The 13,632-nt window shown below is 42.2% G+C and overlaps 1 protein-coding gene across 5 annotated transcripts in view; it reads left to right on the top strand.

The window, feature by feature from the left end:
- ATRNL1 (attractin like 1) overlaps positions 4,604-13,632 on the top strand; it is a 432,638-nt gene continuing 423,609 nt past the window's right edge. For 2 of the 5 annotated variants that reach the window (XM_021399846.1, XM_021399845.1), the window contains exon 1: positions 4,604-5,447. In XM_021399846.1, the coding sequence (XP_021255521.1) occupies positions 5,146-5,447 (302 nt within the window). In that variant the 5' untranslated portion in view covers positions 4,604-5,145. The remainder of the gene's footprint in view (positions 5,448-13,632) is intronic. The other 3 variants (XM_021399844.1, XM_021399848.1, XR_002439678.1) reach the window with 2 other exon arrangements.

Raw genomic sequence — 13,632 nt, 5'->3', positions numbered from 1 at the left:
CTAATGATGTGTAAGAGAGGTTGAATTGTGAGATGCAGCTTTGATGACAAGGAGAAACTCTTGAGAGTAGTCGAGATTTAGCAGGATTGTGGGAAAATCCAGAAGGAACAGCAGTGAAAATGAAGTGCAGCAGAACAGATACAGAAAAGTACTCAGCAGAAGGCTGGGTATTTTCCACTTGCAATGGAAAATGTGTTTTCCTGATAATTTGTAATATATTACAGGATGTATCAAAGTTTCAGTGTGGCATGAAATTACATCTCTTTCAGTGGAAAGTGTAAGCCAGACATCTAAAACCTTTTTCTAAAAAAAATCAAAGGACTGTAGTAAGAGTCAAGATCAATGTCAACGGAGGAGAATCATATTAAACTGTAATGAAATGCCAATTTCTTAACCTTTTAATCTTCCTACTCTCTAAACCTTTACATTATCACTTTTCAGAACTGGTCTTTTAGCACTGGCTAAGTACACATGGCATTGTGACAGTGGATAGAGACTGGAACACAATAATAATGCTGCCTTGGGTGATCCAGCAAAAATTTTTTGCCTATGAACTATAACTTAGAAAACAGTTTCACTGAGCTGATTGATGGATGGATGTTCACATAAGAGATACTTGAGGAAATATTCAGGATAAAAGTATCCTCATGGCTTCTTTGCTGGAAAAAAAATAAGTCATTCAAACCTCATTTCTGCGGGACTTAATCCTAAAAACAAGAAAGTATGAGAGATGCTTATCACTCGCAAAGAGCACAGCTCAAAATTAACACTAAAATGGAACCTGGTTGCCATCTGCCCTTTATACCTGTTTCTACTTGACATGTAGCTTGAGATTTTGTATGTCCTTAAATTCTTGTCCGTATCTCTTGGTTTTCCTCAAGAACTTAAAAATTCTACAGGAGAATATCAAACAGTACTGTTCTCGTGAGCAGGTGAAATGAGCATTCGACTTTCCCATACATACTTGTCACAGGACACTGATGGCTTCATGCACAATTGTTCCCTTCTGACTGATTCAACCACTGAACTAATCAATGTATGTACCATCACTTTCCTAAAGTCTGAAATCTCAAAACAGATTCCATGCTTATATTATTAAACTTACAAAACTGATGCCTCCCAAGAGCTGACTTTGGTTAAGACAAATAAGAACAGAAAATTGTAACATGCACTGTTGTCTTAGCACAAGAATCTGCTGAGTAGGGACAAATTTGTTTTACCTTCTGGAAGAGACTGATTGTTTTCATAGTGACAGAAAGGCTTATATGGAATGGCAAGGGTGCCTCAGTATCACTCAATGAAAAATGGGATTTAGGAAAAAAAGCTTTATATTATTCTCCACCCAAGGTGTTATGTGCATATTTGGGAAAAACAGGGAAGGACTATATCCATATGGTACTTTTAAGGGTAGTTAAGAAGCCTGTACACTGCATGCAACAAAGCCTGTATGCTGTGCTAGTGTGTTGAACTAGAACAGCTTGTGCATCCCCCTGCAGCTATTACCCTCCACTATGGCAATCTACATGCTAGTGTAACCAGCATGTCACAAGGCCAGCTCAGGTCTAAACATCCCTGCCTGGCAGCAGCACAGAGCTCGGCCACTTTAACTTAATGAGTCTGATAATGTCTGTCCCAAGGAGAAGGGCATGGAAATCATTTGTTCCTCTTAATATCCTCACAAAGGGGTCAGTCACAAAGGTAATCTCTTTTCTCCCTTTTCAATTCCGACGGTTGTATTGTTCTCAAATTTTCCCTGTATCCACTCCACTCTGCCCATAGATCTCTAAATATGCGTAAAGATGTTCTGAACAAACACAATTGCATCGGTATTTTTGAATGTCAGTCCTTAGATTTTGATGGCAATAGCTAATGATATGATAAATATATTCTCGATGGATTTTTTTCAATATACCCTTGACATTACTACTCTATTGTCTACTCTCATTATCTGTTTTTATTCAGCAACTTAAAACTTTGGAAGAGTTATTCAAATGCTTCTAGGCTGTAAATTCTACCAAAGATTTTTTACTGCATTAGCCCTTCAAAAATGTAAATGTTTTCTATGCCAGGAACTGGAGGGATGAAGGGTGTAAAATGTTACATTTCCAAGTAAAGTAGAACTCACAAATATTCATGTAACAATGAATGGATTGGCAGATCTGACTTCTCAGCCAGATCTGCTAACTACATCTGACAAAAAAAAAATTTCTCAACAAATCAGGACAGAAGAGAACCAATATTGGCATTTGCACATCATTCATTTCCTGGGGTTATGAAACGTCTAATGCATTACTGTGACATACAACAGCCGAAAGGTTTGCGTTCCTTCATTTTCATAGCTACCCAGGAGATAGCTATCCAATATTTTCTCCTTGCTATTCTAAATCTAGAAACATTTATAGCTGTGTTTATGCATTTAGAGAGGACTGTTTATGTGGTAACGTATTGTTATACGCTTCTTTGCACCTCCAATACCTATCCTGTCCTTTTCTGATGGCCTATTTGTGTTCTTGATCTAGAGTCATGAAATGGCCTTGCCCACTATAGGTTTGTCTTTCTCTTGTATTTTCATTCTTGTTTTTATGAATTCATGACTAAAGAAGAAATTTGGCATTTAGTGGAAAAATACTCACTGATAGTTGTGATTTTAAACAGACCTTTTGCCTTGTAAAGAATTGTTGGAAGCTTAGCTTTGCTTTGGGTGTTAATTTAAAAAACTTGGCTGACTTCTGTAGATCTGAAGCAAAATCTTCATTCAGGCTGAGAAAAAGATGGTGCAGGCTTTAGAAATTTCTTAGTTGGTGTAAAGGAATTGAGAAAGCGGAGGAAGAATTTACCTTCCAGCCATGCTAAGCAAGAAGAAATTGCTGTTTGTGGTTATGAGATTAAAAAGTAGTCTTGAAATGACTTTGTATCTTGGACTGGAATCTTGTATTAACTGCATTTCTGGTCTCATAATGTTATTTACAGAAGACAGTTGTCCAGCAGCCTTAATCACATGTAGTATTGCACAATTAGTGGACTGTTCAGCAAAGGCTTCAGCCTCAGCCTTTTTTTCATAAAATATAAAGCAGCAACACAATTTCCATTTCCTCTCATTGCGTGAACTCACCAATTCATTACAAAGCACACACAAAGAGATCCCGAGTAGCTGAGAAATGTGTCTGATCCAGAACAATGAAATGATCTATATAAGCTCTGTTAGGAAGACAATGTACAGACTCCTGGATTGAGAGTGGCTGTGGTCCCCTTGATGGCCTTTGGAATGAAACTGGATGAAACACTTTTCATCTCTGCTTTCCACAAGCACGCATTTTCAGGTATTCCCTTAATCAAGACTGCAAAGTGCATAAGGCAAAGTCTGTTTCTGAGTGTTTGTATTGAGCTTAGGAATACTGTCTAAAATGCAAATAGCTACTGCTGGGTATTGTGCTCTTTTCTGTAGTACAGACTTAGGGCTTTTTTTTTTTTGTTTGTTTGTTTGTTTTGTTTTGTTTTCTTTTGTTTTCTTTTTAAAATTCAGGTGAGGTTTGAATGGTACACTTGGGAAAACAGGCCAGTTCACCAGGCTGCACCAAAGCCAGCCATGCAGTTCCTCCGCACTCCAAGCATGAGACCTGCGGAATCTGGGAAGGGTTGATCTGGAGACAGGTCCAACATGGGTCATGTTAGACCTGCCTGTTTTTAAATACTACCATGAGATGAAATTAAGTACCTTTTCTTTATATTCTTGAAATGGAGATATCCTGTTATAAATTCTCTATTTCAGTGCTAGGAGAAAGTTTCAGGGGTTTTGGTTGCTGCTACGTTCTTCATTGCTTGCCAGCAAGGCTCAGGATTGTTTTCTGACTGTGAAGTGAAAGCACATTACAGCAAAGTTGAAAAAAGCAGGCTGTGTATGACACACTTTGCAGGAAAAAAAAAAGGACATTTCAGGCAACTTTATTACAATTATTACTTTAGTATTGATCTGGGAACTTTTACGACCACTCATCGGGCTCAGCGTGGAAGGCAATGCCTTGATTTCAACTGCAAAACGCGAAGATGGAGTAACTCAGGAAGGCAGGGCTGTCACAGCAAGCTGCAGCATCTCCTCTAGCACTGCTCGCGACGGTTTTAAAGAAAACCGCCTCTGAACTTTGCAGGGCGAGGGGCCAATGCCGAGCAGACGCTGGAGGGGCGGCCCAGGGCGCGGGGACAGAGCGCAGCAGGCCTCGTGCCCTCCCCGCCCGCCCCTCGGCCCCTGCAGAGAGCAGCCAACCCCCCACGAAGCCCACACGGGAACAAAGCTGGAAACGGAGCTGCGGGCCGGCCCGCGGCCTTAAGGTCCCGCCAGCTTTGCGCAGACTGAGCGCGTATGCGCGTGTGGCGGGGCACCCGGAGCTGTCTCGCCCCCCGGCTGCAGCACGCAGGTGGCTGCGGTCGGGCTCGGCGCTGAGGGGACCGTCCCCGCCGCCCTCTGAGCTCCCTCCCTCCCTTCCTCCCGCTGAGGGCTCGGCCGAGGGACGTCTCCAAGCAGAGCGAGGGGCGGGGGGCGGTGGAGCGAGCGGGCGGCTCGGAGAGATTACAATTAGCCTTTAAAAATGGCTGCTTGGAAGCTGCCAGCCGGGACGCGGCGCGGCCGCTAACCTTCCTCTCCCGCCGCTCTGCCCCTCCCGGGGCGGCTATCGGAGCGGGGAGAAGAGCTCCTCCGTCTCTCCCGACCTTCCCGCGCCGTGCGGGATGCTGTAGCGGCTCCGGGCCCTGCCGCCCTCGCTGACTGACGAGAGGACGGCGGCGGCCCCCGCCTCCCGCGCTCCTCCTGCCGCTGCTGCGTGTGTGCGGCGGGGCTACAAAGGAGAGGGGGAGCGCGGGGTGCCGGAGCGAGGGCGGTGTGTGCGCGCGGGGGAGGGACGCGTCTTGCGAGGAGAAAGCGCAAGGTCAAGAGGCAGCTCTCTCTCCTCCATGGAAGAAGAGCGATGAGCCCCGAGGAGGACGAAGAAGAGAAGGGGCGGATGGCTGAGGGCTGCCGGGTTTCCCCTCGGGAGTGAGGAGCCGGCGCTGGGGTCGGGAGGAGGGAGCGGAGGAAGGCCGGGGGAAAGCGGCGGGTTTGAATCTCTCCGGCTGGATTATTTCTCCCCGGGGGAAGCTCCCGGCGCTCGGCCCATGGCCCCCGCGGGCAGCGCGGAGCTGGGCAGCGCCCTGAGCAGAGCGGGGGCAGCCCCTCCACCCTTGGGCGCGTGGAGACCTTTCCCCTCCGCCTGCTGCTGCTGCTTCTCCGCGCTGCTGGACCTCAACAGCTGGCTGCTCTTCTACGGCTTCCTTTACTTGGCCCTCTACGCTCAGGTGTCCCAGTCCAAGTCCTGCGACAAGATCTCCTGTTTCTCGGGGCACTGTGTCAACTCTACCTGCGTCTGCGACCAGGGATGGGTGGGAGATCAGTGCCAGCACTGCCAGGGAAGGTTCAAGTAAGTCTCTGCTTATTGCTGCTTCCTTTCTCTCCCCTCGAGACCAGTGCTCACACTTCTCCCGTGTTATTTTATTTTCTTTATTAATATTTTCTGTGATTTTGTTCATGTGTGATGCATGTATGTGACAGAAGTTAGGGATGAAATAGCTCTCCAGGTCCCTCTTTCAGAGGATGCAGGACGTGGTTACCCCTGCACTCGGTGGGAGCCCAGCCGTGGGCCTAAAGCTGTGTTGCTGCTGTCCCTTCTGGAAGTGTCATGGAAATGACATGGGCACCTCATGAGATTGCCCAGTGAGCAAAAATTACTGGTGACTTTTTCCTTATGGAGACTGACAGTCTCCTGCTTGTTGCGGTCTTGCTCCCTTTCTTGCAAGTTTTTAATGCAAGTTAGGGCATGTTCAGGATGACACAAATATAACTGTTAGCGAAATGTGCGTCACTCATGATGAGGTTTGCAGGAGAGCATAAAGTGGTGGCTGGTGGTGCTGGAAATACCTTCTTATTCTCAAAAAGTGGATGTGATACGGACCCATTGATCAGGGAGACAGATCCACACACTGACGCTTGCTTTTCTATGTGTGGTTGGAGAGAAGAGTTAATTTATAGGGCTGTCACTTCCCCCCCGCCCCTTTGGTGTCAGGGTAAGGGCTGACAGTGAGGAGCGCTGCTGGAGGTAACAGTTTGCTGTTATTTCTCTGTATAACCTTGGACAGGACACTGCATTTCATTCCCTTGTAGAACGCCTCTTTAAATCTGGAAAAGCAGGAGCTCTTGCTTATTAACTACATTTCCACATACAGCTGGGAAGTGTTTAATGTCTAGCTAAAAGAAAAATACTGGTGAGGCTGCATCTTACAGAACTCAAATTCTGTCCTTGGGAAGTACTTTAATAGGTTAAAAGTATCCGTAATTGTGTGTTTTATATTGTGCTTCCAAGTACTAAAATTAAGCTGTGTAACTTGCCTGTCTCTTAAGTATTTGAGTATTTAGTCACTAAACAAGCGGAAAGTAAATCAAGTGACTTGTTAGCATGGGAAGTTGGGGAGCAGCTGACAACCAGACATGCAGCTGAAGTGACACATGTTGCAGAAAAACCCACCAAATATTACCAGGGAAATGCTTCTCTGGCCAGCCTGAGCTATCCGTGGAATATGAAGCAATACAATGTATCCTGTCTGCAGATGAATTTGATAACAAATGTTTTAAAGTTGGTCACTGGCTACCTCCTGGCATTGAGGGTTTGGGGCTTGCAGCTGCTCTGTACCCTAGCACAAGGGGCAGAATGCTGCGGGGACTGGGTGAGGAGAGGCCCAGGTGAATCTTCTTTGTGCGTGGTGATCTGCAGCAGACTGGCAGAGCAGGTATTTCCTTCCTTTAAAGAGATTACTCAGATCCTCTACCTTAACACCAGGCACTACAGACCCTAATACTGTAAGAGCTGAAGGAAATTTTCATCTCTTCAATTTTAAAGCTTGTTAGTTGTGTTCTCTGAATGGTTACTGGAGCCTTTAGCCAGCCCTTATGCACATATCCTTCATTACTTGTTACAGCATTTGTTTCGTTATGCAATTTGTATTTGTCAGATGAAGAATTCAATGAGTGGAGGCATAGTGGTTACATTTTCTTTGCTCACTTCTGGTGGAAAGTTAATAATCCATCCCCACCTAGAGGAAGTTTTGTCTGAGTGTTGAAAGGGCATCTCTTCTGAGCTTGGCTAATGCAGTGGTTAATCGATGTGCCTCCGGGAATTCTGGTGGAATCAGAATAGATTCTTTTTTTTTTATTAGCTCCTCTGTATTTTTTGCATGATTAGCTTCAGAAATGACTGTGATGCTTGTGTTATGGTTTTCGTCATGGAAGTGAGCTTTTGCAATTATGGTGGAGACCCCCCTCCTTTTTTTTTTTTCTATTTGCTGAGGGCATTTTCTGTAGTGCTATCTTTGATAACTCATCTTTAATCTCAGAAACAAAATGTACCCTGCAATGAAAATAAGCATTCTGAGTTCTAATGCTTTCCAAGTCCTGATGGTATGAAATATGTTCATGGCTGCTGCAATGCAAGCAGCAGCTCAGAGTGGCTCTGTGTTGAATTGCCAAAATTCAGAAGAGTGATGAATGGGTGATGAGCCGAGTATATTTACACAACAGTTGGAAAATGAGTGTTAGCTTACTTTAAGGCTAGCTGATTCAGGATCTTTTTGAATTCTGCAGTTATTTGTAGTTTTTTGACTTAGTATCATGCAAGTTTGGTGTGTTGTTTCCATTTGTCTGTGAAGTGTGACTATGCTTTATGCACAGATAGCCATGGTTGGGTTTTTGCAGCAGTAGTACTCTTATTTGACAAATTGTGTTGGAATTGTATCACCTTGGAGTAGTTCTTTCTTACAGTGAGAACTATTATGAAGAATGTTTCAGAATAACAAAGATTGAAAGGTATGTTTGGCTATTATAACTGCATTAAGAATTAACATATGGATTGTAGGTGTGATGTGTAAGAATGTTAGAAGGAGCTTTATGTTCTAAACATTTATAGTATTTCAAAGTTCAGTAGTTTGAAGTTGCTGGGTGTGCCTGTACTACGCAAAATTAAAAATGAGCTTTTGATGACCTAAATTGGGCAGGTGTAAAGCTGGTTTTCTGTCACCAGATTATTTGAGGAAAAAGGCTTAAGGGCAAGCTTAAAACATACCAAAATAAAGGGCTCTTTATTCTTCTTTATATAAATCAATTGTGGTTATTTTCCTTCTTCTGGGAATCAGGGAGTTGCATTAGCAAGCAAGAGAAACGTTGCTGTAAGAGAAATACTACCTAGGGGTAGCTTGGGACCATTAATTCTTTTCTGAGAGATGAGTAATATTTTTGGATTTGTTTTATTACTTTTCTGGACTGGGAAATAACAGCATAGCAGAGAGACATCAAAAAAAATTGATCAATCTTAGTAAGGAGGTGTCAAAATTAATGGACAGTACTATGGTAACCTTGCCTCTTCCCTGTAGAAGAACTTCTGAGTGAGCAGACTACTTTGCAAATGGATGAAATAAGAGTGGATGGTGGGAAAAATGGGTGAAAAGATTCTTTAGCACTGTTTGACTCCTTTTATTTATCAGCACTTGCATTTACTCCTTACCTTGTGAAGTTTGTGCTAACTTGTTATGGGAACAGACTTATGTCACTGTTGCATTCACAGCTGTGTCAGTCATCTCCCAGCATGAGCTGGGCCTCAGCTCTGCCTGGTGGCAAACTACTGTCTGGCCTAAATGGCCACCTGAAGGCCATTCCGATTCAGTTCCTTCTCTGTTGCTCTTTCCACCCCCCTGTGCCCTTGTATTCTGATAGGATGAAAATCTTCTCTTGAACCAAAATGGAAGAGAGAATTTGAGATATAAAAAGTGAGAAGTTCTGTTTGTATGCTTGCTGGAGACAGGTAAGATAAGAAAGCCAAAAGGGCAGCAGGCTCTGTTCTTATAGCAGGGAGCCTCAAACAGTATAGCTGCAAAGAAGTTGAGGAAAAACACAAGCATGATACACTGAGTTTTATTTTCATCTAGTCATTTTACTTGTGTGTTTCAAAGTTTTCAGCAGTAATGTTCTGTAGGAGTTTCTGTGACTAAATGTGGCTGTCCCTAATCACTATAATCTTCATATTACTTGAATTTTACCTGTACCATTATGTAAACAAAAATCATTTCAATGGCATGTGTTTTGTTTGAAACGATGGCATTTCAGTGCTGAAATTAGAAAACACTTCTCTCTTTGCACCTGATCGCTTTCCAAGGACTATATAAAGTGACTAGTAGGTTCAGGCATGCAAAAACCTACAGGTGGGTTACTAGGAGTTCACTGTATAAACATCATCAGCTTTGAGCTTTTTTGTTTAAAACAAACCAATGCCAAACCAAACAACAACAACAAAAAACTTAAGTACGTTAATCCCAATCCAGTCTTTAGTAGCTGCTCTCTTCCTAATGAAATACCATGTTCTGTGATCTTGGCAGCTGCAATTCTAATGTTGCAGATGCAAACCGGTTTGACACATTGCGGTCAGTCCGAGCTTCCAGATTGTACTTGATTTCCCATCTTTCTGTTGCTGTTTTCCTTCTGTCACTTTCTTTAGGAAAGTCCAAATGCTCTGGTTTAAGTGCATGTTACAGGGAGCCTGGGTAAGAGAGTGTGCTTTGTTCCTGTACAATGGCCGTGTGGTAATGCCTTGGTCTTGCTCTGCATTGTTTGAAGATTGTATTTCTCCAACTTTCCATCTGCTTGTGACCTTTGTGCCTACCTGTGGCCAGCTGCAGTGGCAACACTAGTGGCTGTGTTTGTGATTCATACCATTCCATACCAAATAAGCTTGAGCATTTCTAATTAGCTTTATTAAATTATAGTAACTTTGTGCAGAACCTGACCTTGTTATGGTGAATTTATATGAAACAAAATGACTGCAACTTCCACTTAAAGTGATGGTACGATGGCTTCTATTGTACAATCAGATCCTGCTCTTCCAGTAAGCTTCATCTTCAGCTGAAATGCTTGAGCTGGAAACTTGGCCTCGAACCCCTTGCTGAGGGAAAGTCTGTTGTTGGAGGTATTTAGCAGTATAGAAGTAGAGCTAAAATGATTTGTGTTAACAAATGCTGAGCCCTAGACGTAAGTTAGTATAAAAAAAAAAAAACCTGAGTGTGTTTGTAGTTGCTTGCTGTAATAAGCAGGGCTTTGGCGTTACTGTGTGCTTTCTCTGCACTGCCTCACTGGCTGTGTTGATGTTGCCTTAACCAGAAAAGTGTAACAATAGTGTAAAAACAACAGTGTGCTCTGCTCAGTGAGGAATAAGAGGCTGGTTAAGGACAAATGTCTTGGTTAAAGACTGAAGTCTTACCAAAGTGCATCTTAACAGCAGAAGTAATTGGAAACCGTGAGTTCTGGAAAAGAAAATCCCTGATCTCATGGATGAAATTTTATTTCCTTAAAGTTAGTTTGCATTTCTTCAACTCTGTACAGTAATGTCTTGCCAATTATTGGCCTGACTGCTTTGTGCTTCAGTACAGAGATAAGTGTTTCTTCTTGTTGATCCCTTTGTTGGGATGAGGAAGGGTCTGTTTTAGGAGTAGCACTCCTTCCTTTCTCTCTTTCCTATTGATCGCTTAAATTTATTTTCTTGCAGTCCAGTGCATATTTTGCAAAGAGAGACCGAGATTAGGGAAGGAGGAAGCAGGGTTAACACACTTACATGGGCATCAGATAATACAGCTTAGCACTTCCTTGAGTATTCCTGGGCTTTGCTTTCTCACCCACTGGACTTGGAGTAGCTGAGAGTGTGTTCTGGTTGTGAATTTTCAGGAGGATTCTTTTGTTGTAAAGCCAGGTAGTCAGGGGTTTGGTTTTGCTGTGTTTGGAGTTCATTGGAGACACTTGTTCATTGTGGGTAAGGCTGCAGGACTTCTCCTTGATTCTGTGATGTTAAAAGAGCTGTTTGAACTGGTCCTTGCATTTGAATTGTTTGTTTTTTTGTTTGTTTGTTTTCAGTACCTCTTTTTATTATGCATTCATGTGAGATAGTATCACTGAAAGGTGATCAATTATTTCAGGAGTATCTCTAAGATGGAAAGAGCAGTACTCTGCCTTGGTAACGCCTGCTGTTCTGGGCAGCTCTTTGACTATATTTGCCATCAAATTTCAGGTATATTTAAGGGTACGAAAAACGGCTCTCTTCCTTACTGCAGATATAGTGCAATTAGATATGCCCCATTTTGCTTCCCCGTTAGCTATGATTTTACTTATTTTTGGCTACTTCTTAGAGCATCAGAACTGGTGGTAAGATTAAAATAAGAATGGAAGCTCTTCCTGTGATACATAATGAAGTTACAGTGCTTGTTGCCACAGGATGTGCACAGAAGTATAAAGCAAGTAAGAACAAAACTCATTATGATTACGGCCATACTGTTGAAGTTGGTGGTTCAGAACTGAACCTGATGATTGTCAGAAAATAGCAGAACCACTGCCTTTGTCTGTTTAATTTTCTAATTTCAGCCTTAGCTAGACTCTACGTACATGACATAGTTTACTTTTCTTGGTTGTGTGGCAGAATATGAGTCTATATGCTTACTACTGTGCAGTGTCTGGGAGGACATTATAGTTAAAGGCCAACATCACATGTCCTGCTTCCGTTAACAGTGCAGATTTAATGTGGATTTATTTTGTTCCATAAATCTCTTAACCTATTCATGTGCTATTATCTACATTTCTTCTTTGCTCAGCAGATTGCTTATTCCCATAATTTCATTATAAATAATATTTACAAAAGGGATGAAGCTTTTGATACGATGTTGTACATCTTCTCCTTTCTCCTATTATATACCTTTGAGTTTCTTTGTCAGTTAGTTTTCGTGACAATTGCAGTTAGAACAGCAGGGCGTGGGAAAGATTGTCCAAATGAGTTGAGTTACAAGACTCTAAGGAATTCAGCAAGAGAAGCATTATGAATGGCCCAAGTGCAGGAAAAGCTGCAGTCACAGTTTCTGTGTATTTAGACGTCAAAGTCAATCAATCTTGAGATTTAACACTACAGGAAAACAGGTTTCATTAATTTTGTGAGTCTCAGAATGACCTCCTTGGGGAGGGGGAAGGTTTCCTTTGGGTTGGATCGAAAGTTACCCCTTTTCTACACACCAGTATACAAAATATAGCTAGAAGATCGTTAGAGGCAAAGACGGTACGCGCATTAACTCTTCCATTTAAGTTCTTAATTAACACTAAATGACAGGAAGTACCCAGTTGTCTAAAATATGGTCTTTTTTTTTTACAAAAAGTTGTCTAAAGACAATTCTTTGTTTATTTGATAACTTGCAAATTTCTGTCATGTGTAGCGATATGGACTGTACCAGGTAGGTGAGCTCCTTTGAGTACATCCCCTTCAGTGAGGCTCTTACTGTGCTACTAAATTACCTCCTGCACATTCTCTAGAGCACCTATAAAAGACTCTGGATTCTGCTGCCTGCAGAATGACTTGCACAAGGCAAGTGTCCTTAAATTGCAGACTGTAAGCAGAAACAAAAAAGTTGTTGAACAAATGACCTATAGGAAAAAAGTTACAATTTTGCTTGTAGCCTCAGGCCCTTTATCCTTCATGCTTATCTTTGACCGTGTCTTTCTGCTTCTTATGTAAGCACTAGCAGCTGAAAAGTATCAATGGGAAAATCTCTTCCCCACTGTCCGGTCAGCTTTTTTTGTAAGGAGCCCAATTCCCAGTTTCATACTGACACAAGGGAGTTGTAGGCGTGGATAGGAAAAGGAACTCTCCCCCCCCTTCTAGAAATCATAGAGTTCATGTGCCTTCATTTTAATGTGGAACGATGTCCCCATTAAGCTGGCTTCTATTACGCGTGGTGAAATCCTGAGTCAGCCTATCAGTTGCCAAACAGCCTTTGTCATCAGCATGACCTGTATCTAATTCAAGACACGCACATAATTAGTCTCTCTGAAGCCAGTGGAATTGTGTCTAAGAACTTACACCTATGAATTGCCTTGTTATAAGCCAGCATGTGAATACTGGTGCAATTAAACTATTGAGAACATAGGTCATTATGATTTTTATCTTGTTAAGTGTGATCGTTGTTTTGTTTAAAACTGAGTTTAGTGGTGATGCCCTGAAAAATAATTCTTCCAATGCGAGTTACTCAGTGTATTAAAATTTTAAAATTCAGTGATAGCTCATATGATTTCGAATTTCAGGAGTACTCTCTTTAAAATGTAGGCACAGAAGCCATAAGTGTGCTAAATTTCCCCAGTAAATTAAACTGTCTGTACTGAGAAGTGTTTATTGAAAGGAACTGTCTTTCTGAACATAAAAGAAAAAGGTTTCTAGTAGGATGTGTGTTTTGTTGTTGCTTAATGCTCTGTATATTTGAAAGTTTGCTGTAGGTTTTTGTGTTCAATACCAGGAACTGCCTGTTCTGGCAGCTTGTGTTATGTAGGCTGTAGGGTAACTCTGAATTAGCTCCCATTGGAGCAGAACACACAACTTAGAAAAGCATCTGACAGTACTTCAAAACATTGAAAGCCCATTACAGATGTCTCAAAATCCTTCTCTTTTTTTTAGTTTTCCTTGCCATTTTCTATAACCAGCGAAATAAAAGTGTAATCTGGCTAAATCCAGGAGAACTGTCTTAGCTTGTTATTATCATTATTTT

The sequence above is a fragment of the Numida meleagris genome, chromosome 5 (genome assembly GCF_002078875.1).
Source record: "Numida meleagris isolate 19003 breed g44 Domestic line chromosome 5, NumMel1.0, whole genome shotgun sequence".
NCBI lineage: Eukaryota > Metazoa > Chordata > Aves > Galliformes > Numididae > Numida > Numida meleagris.
The sequence above is the reverse complement of the archived record's forward strand: the minus strand, read 5'-3'. Positions and strand labels throughout refer to the sequence as shown.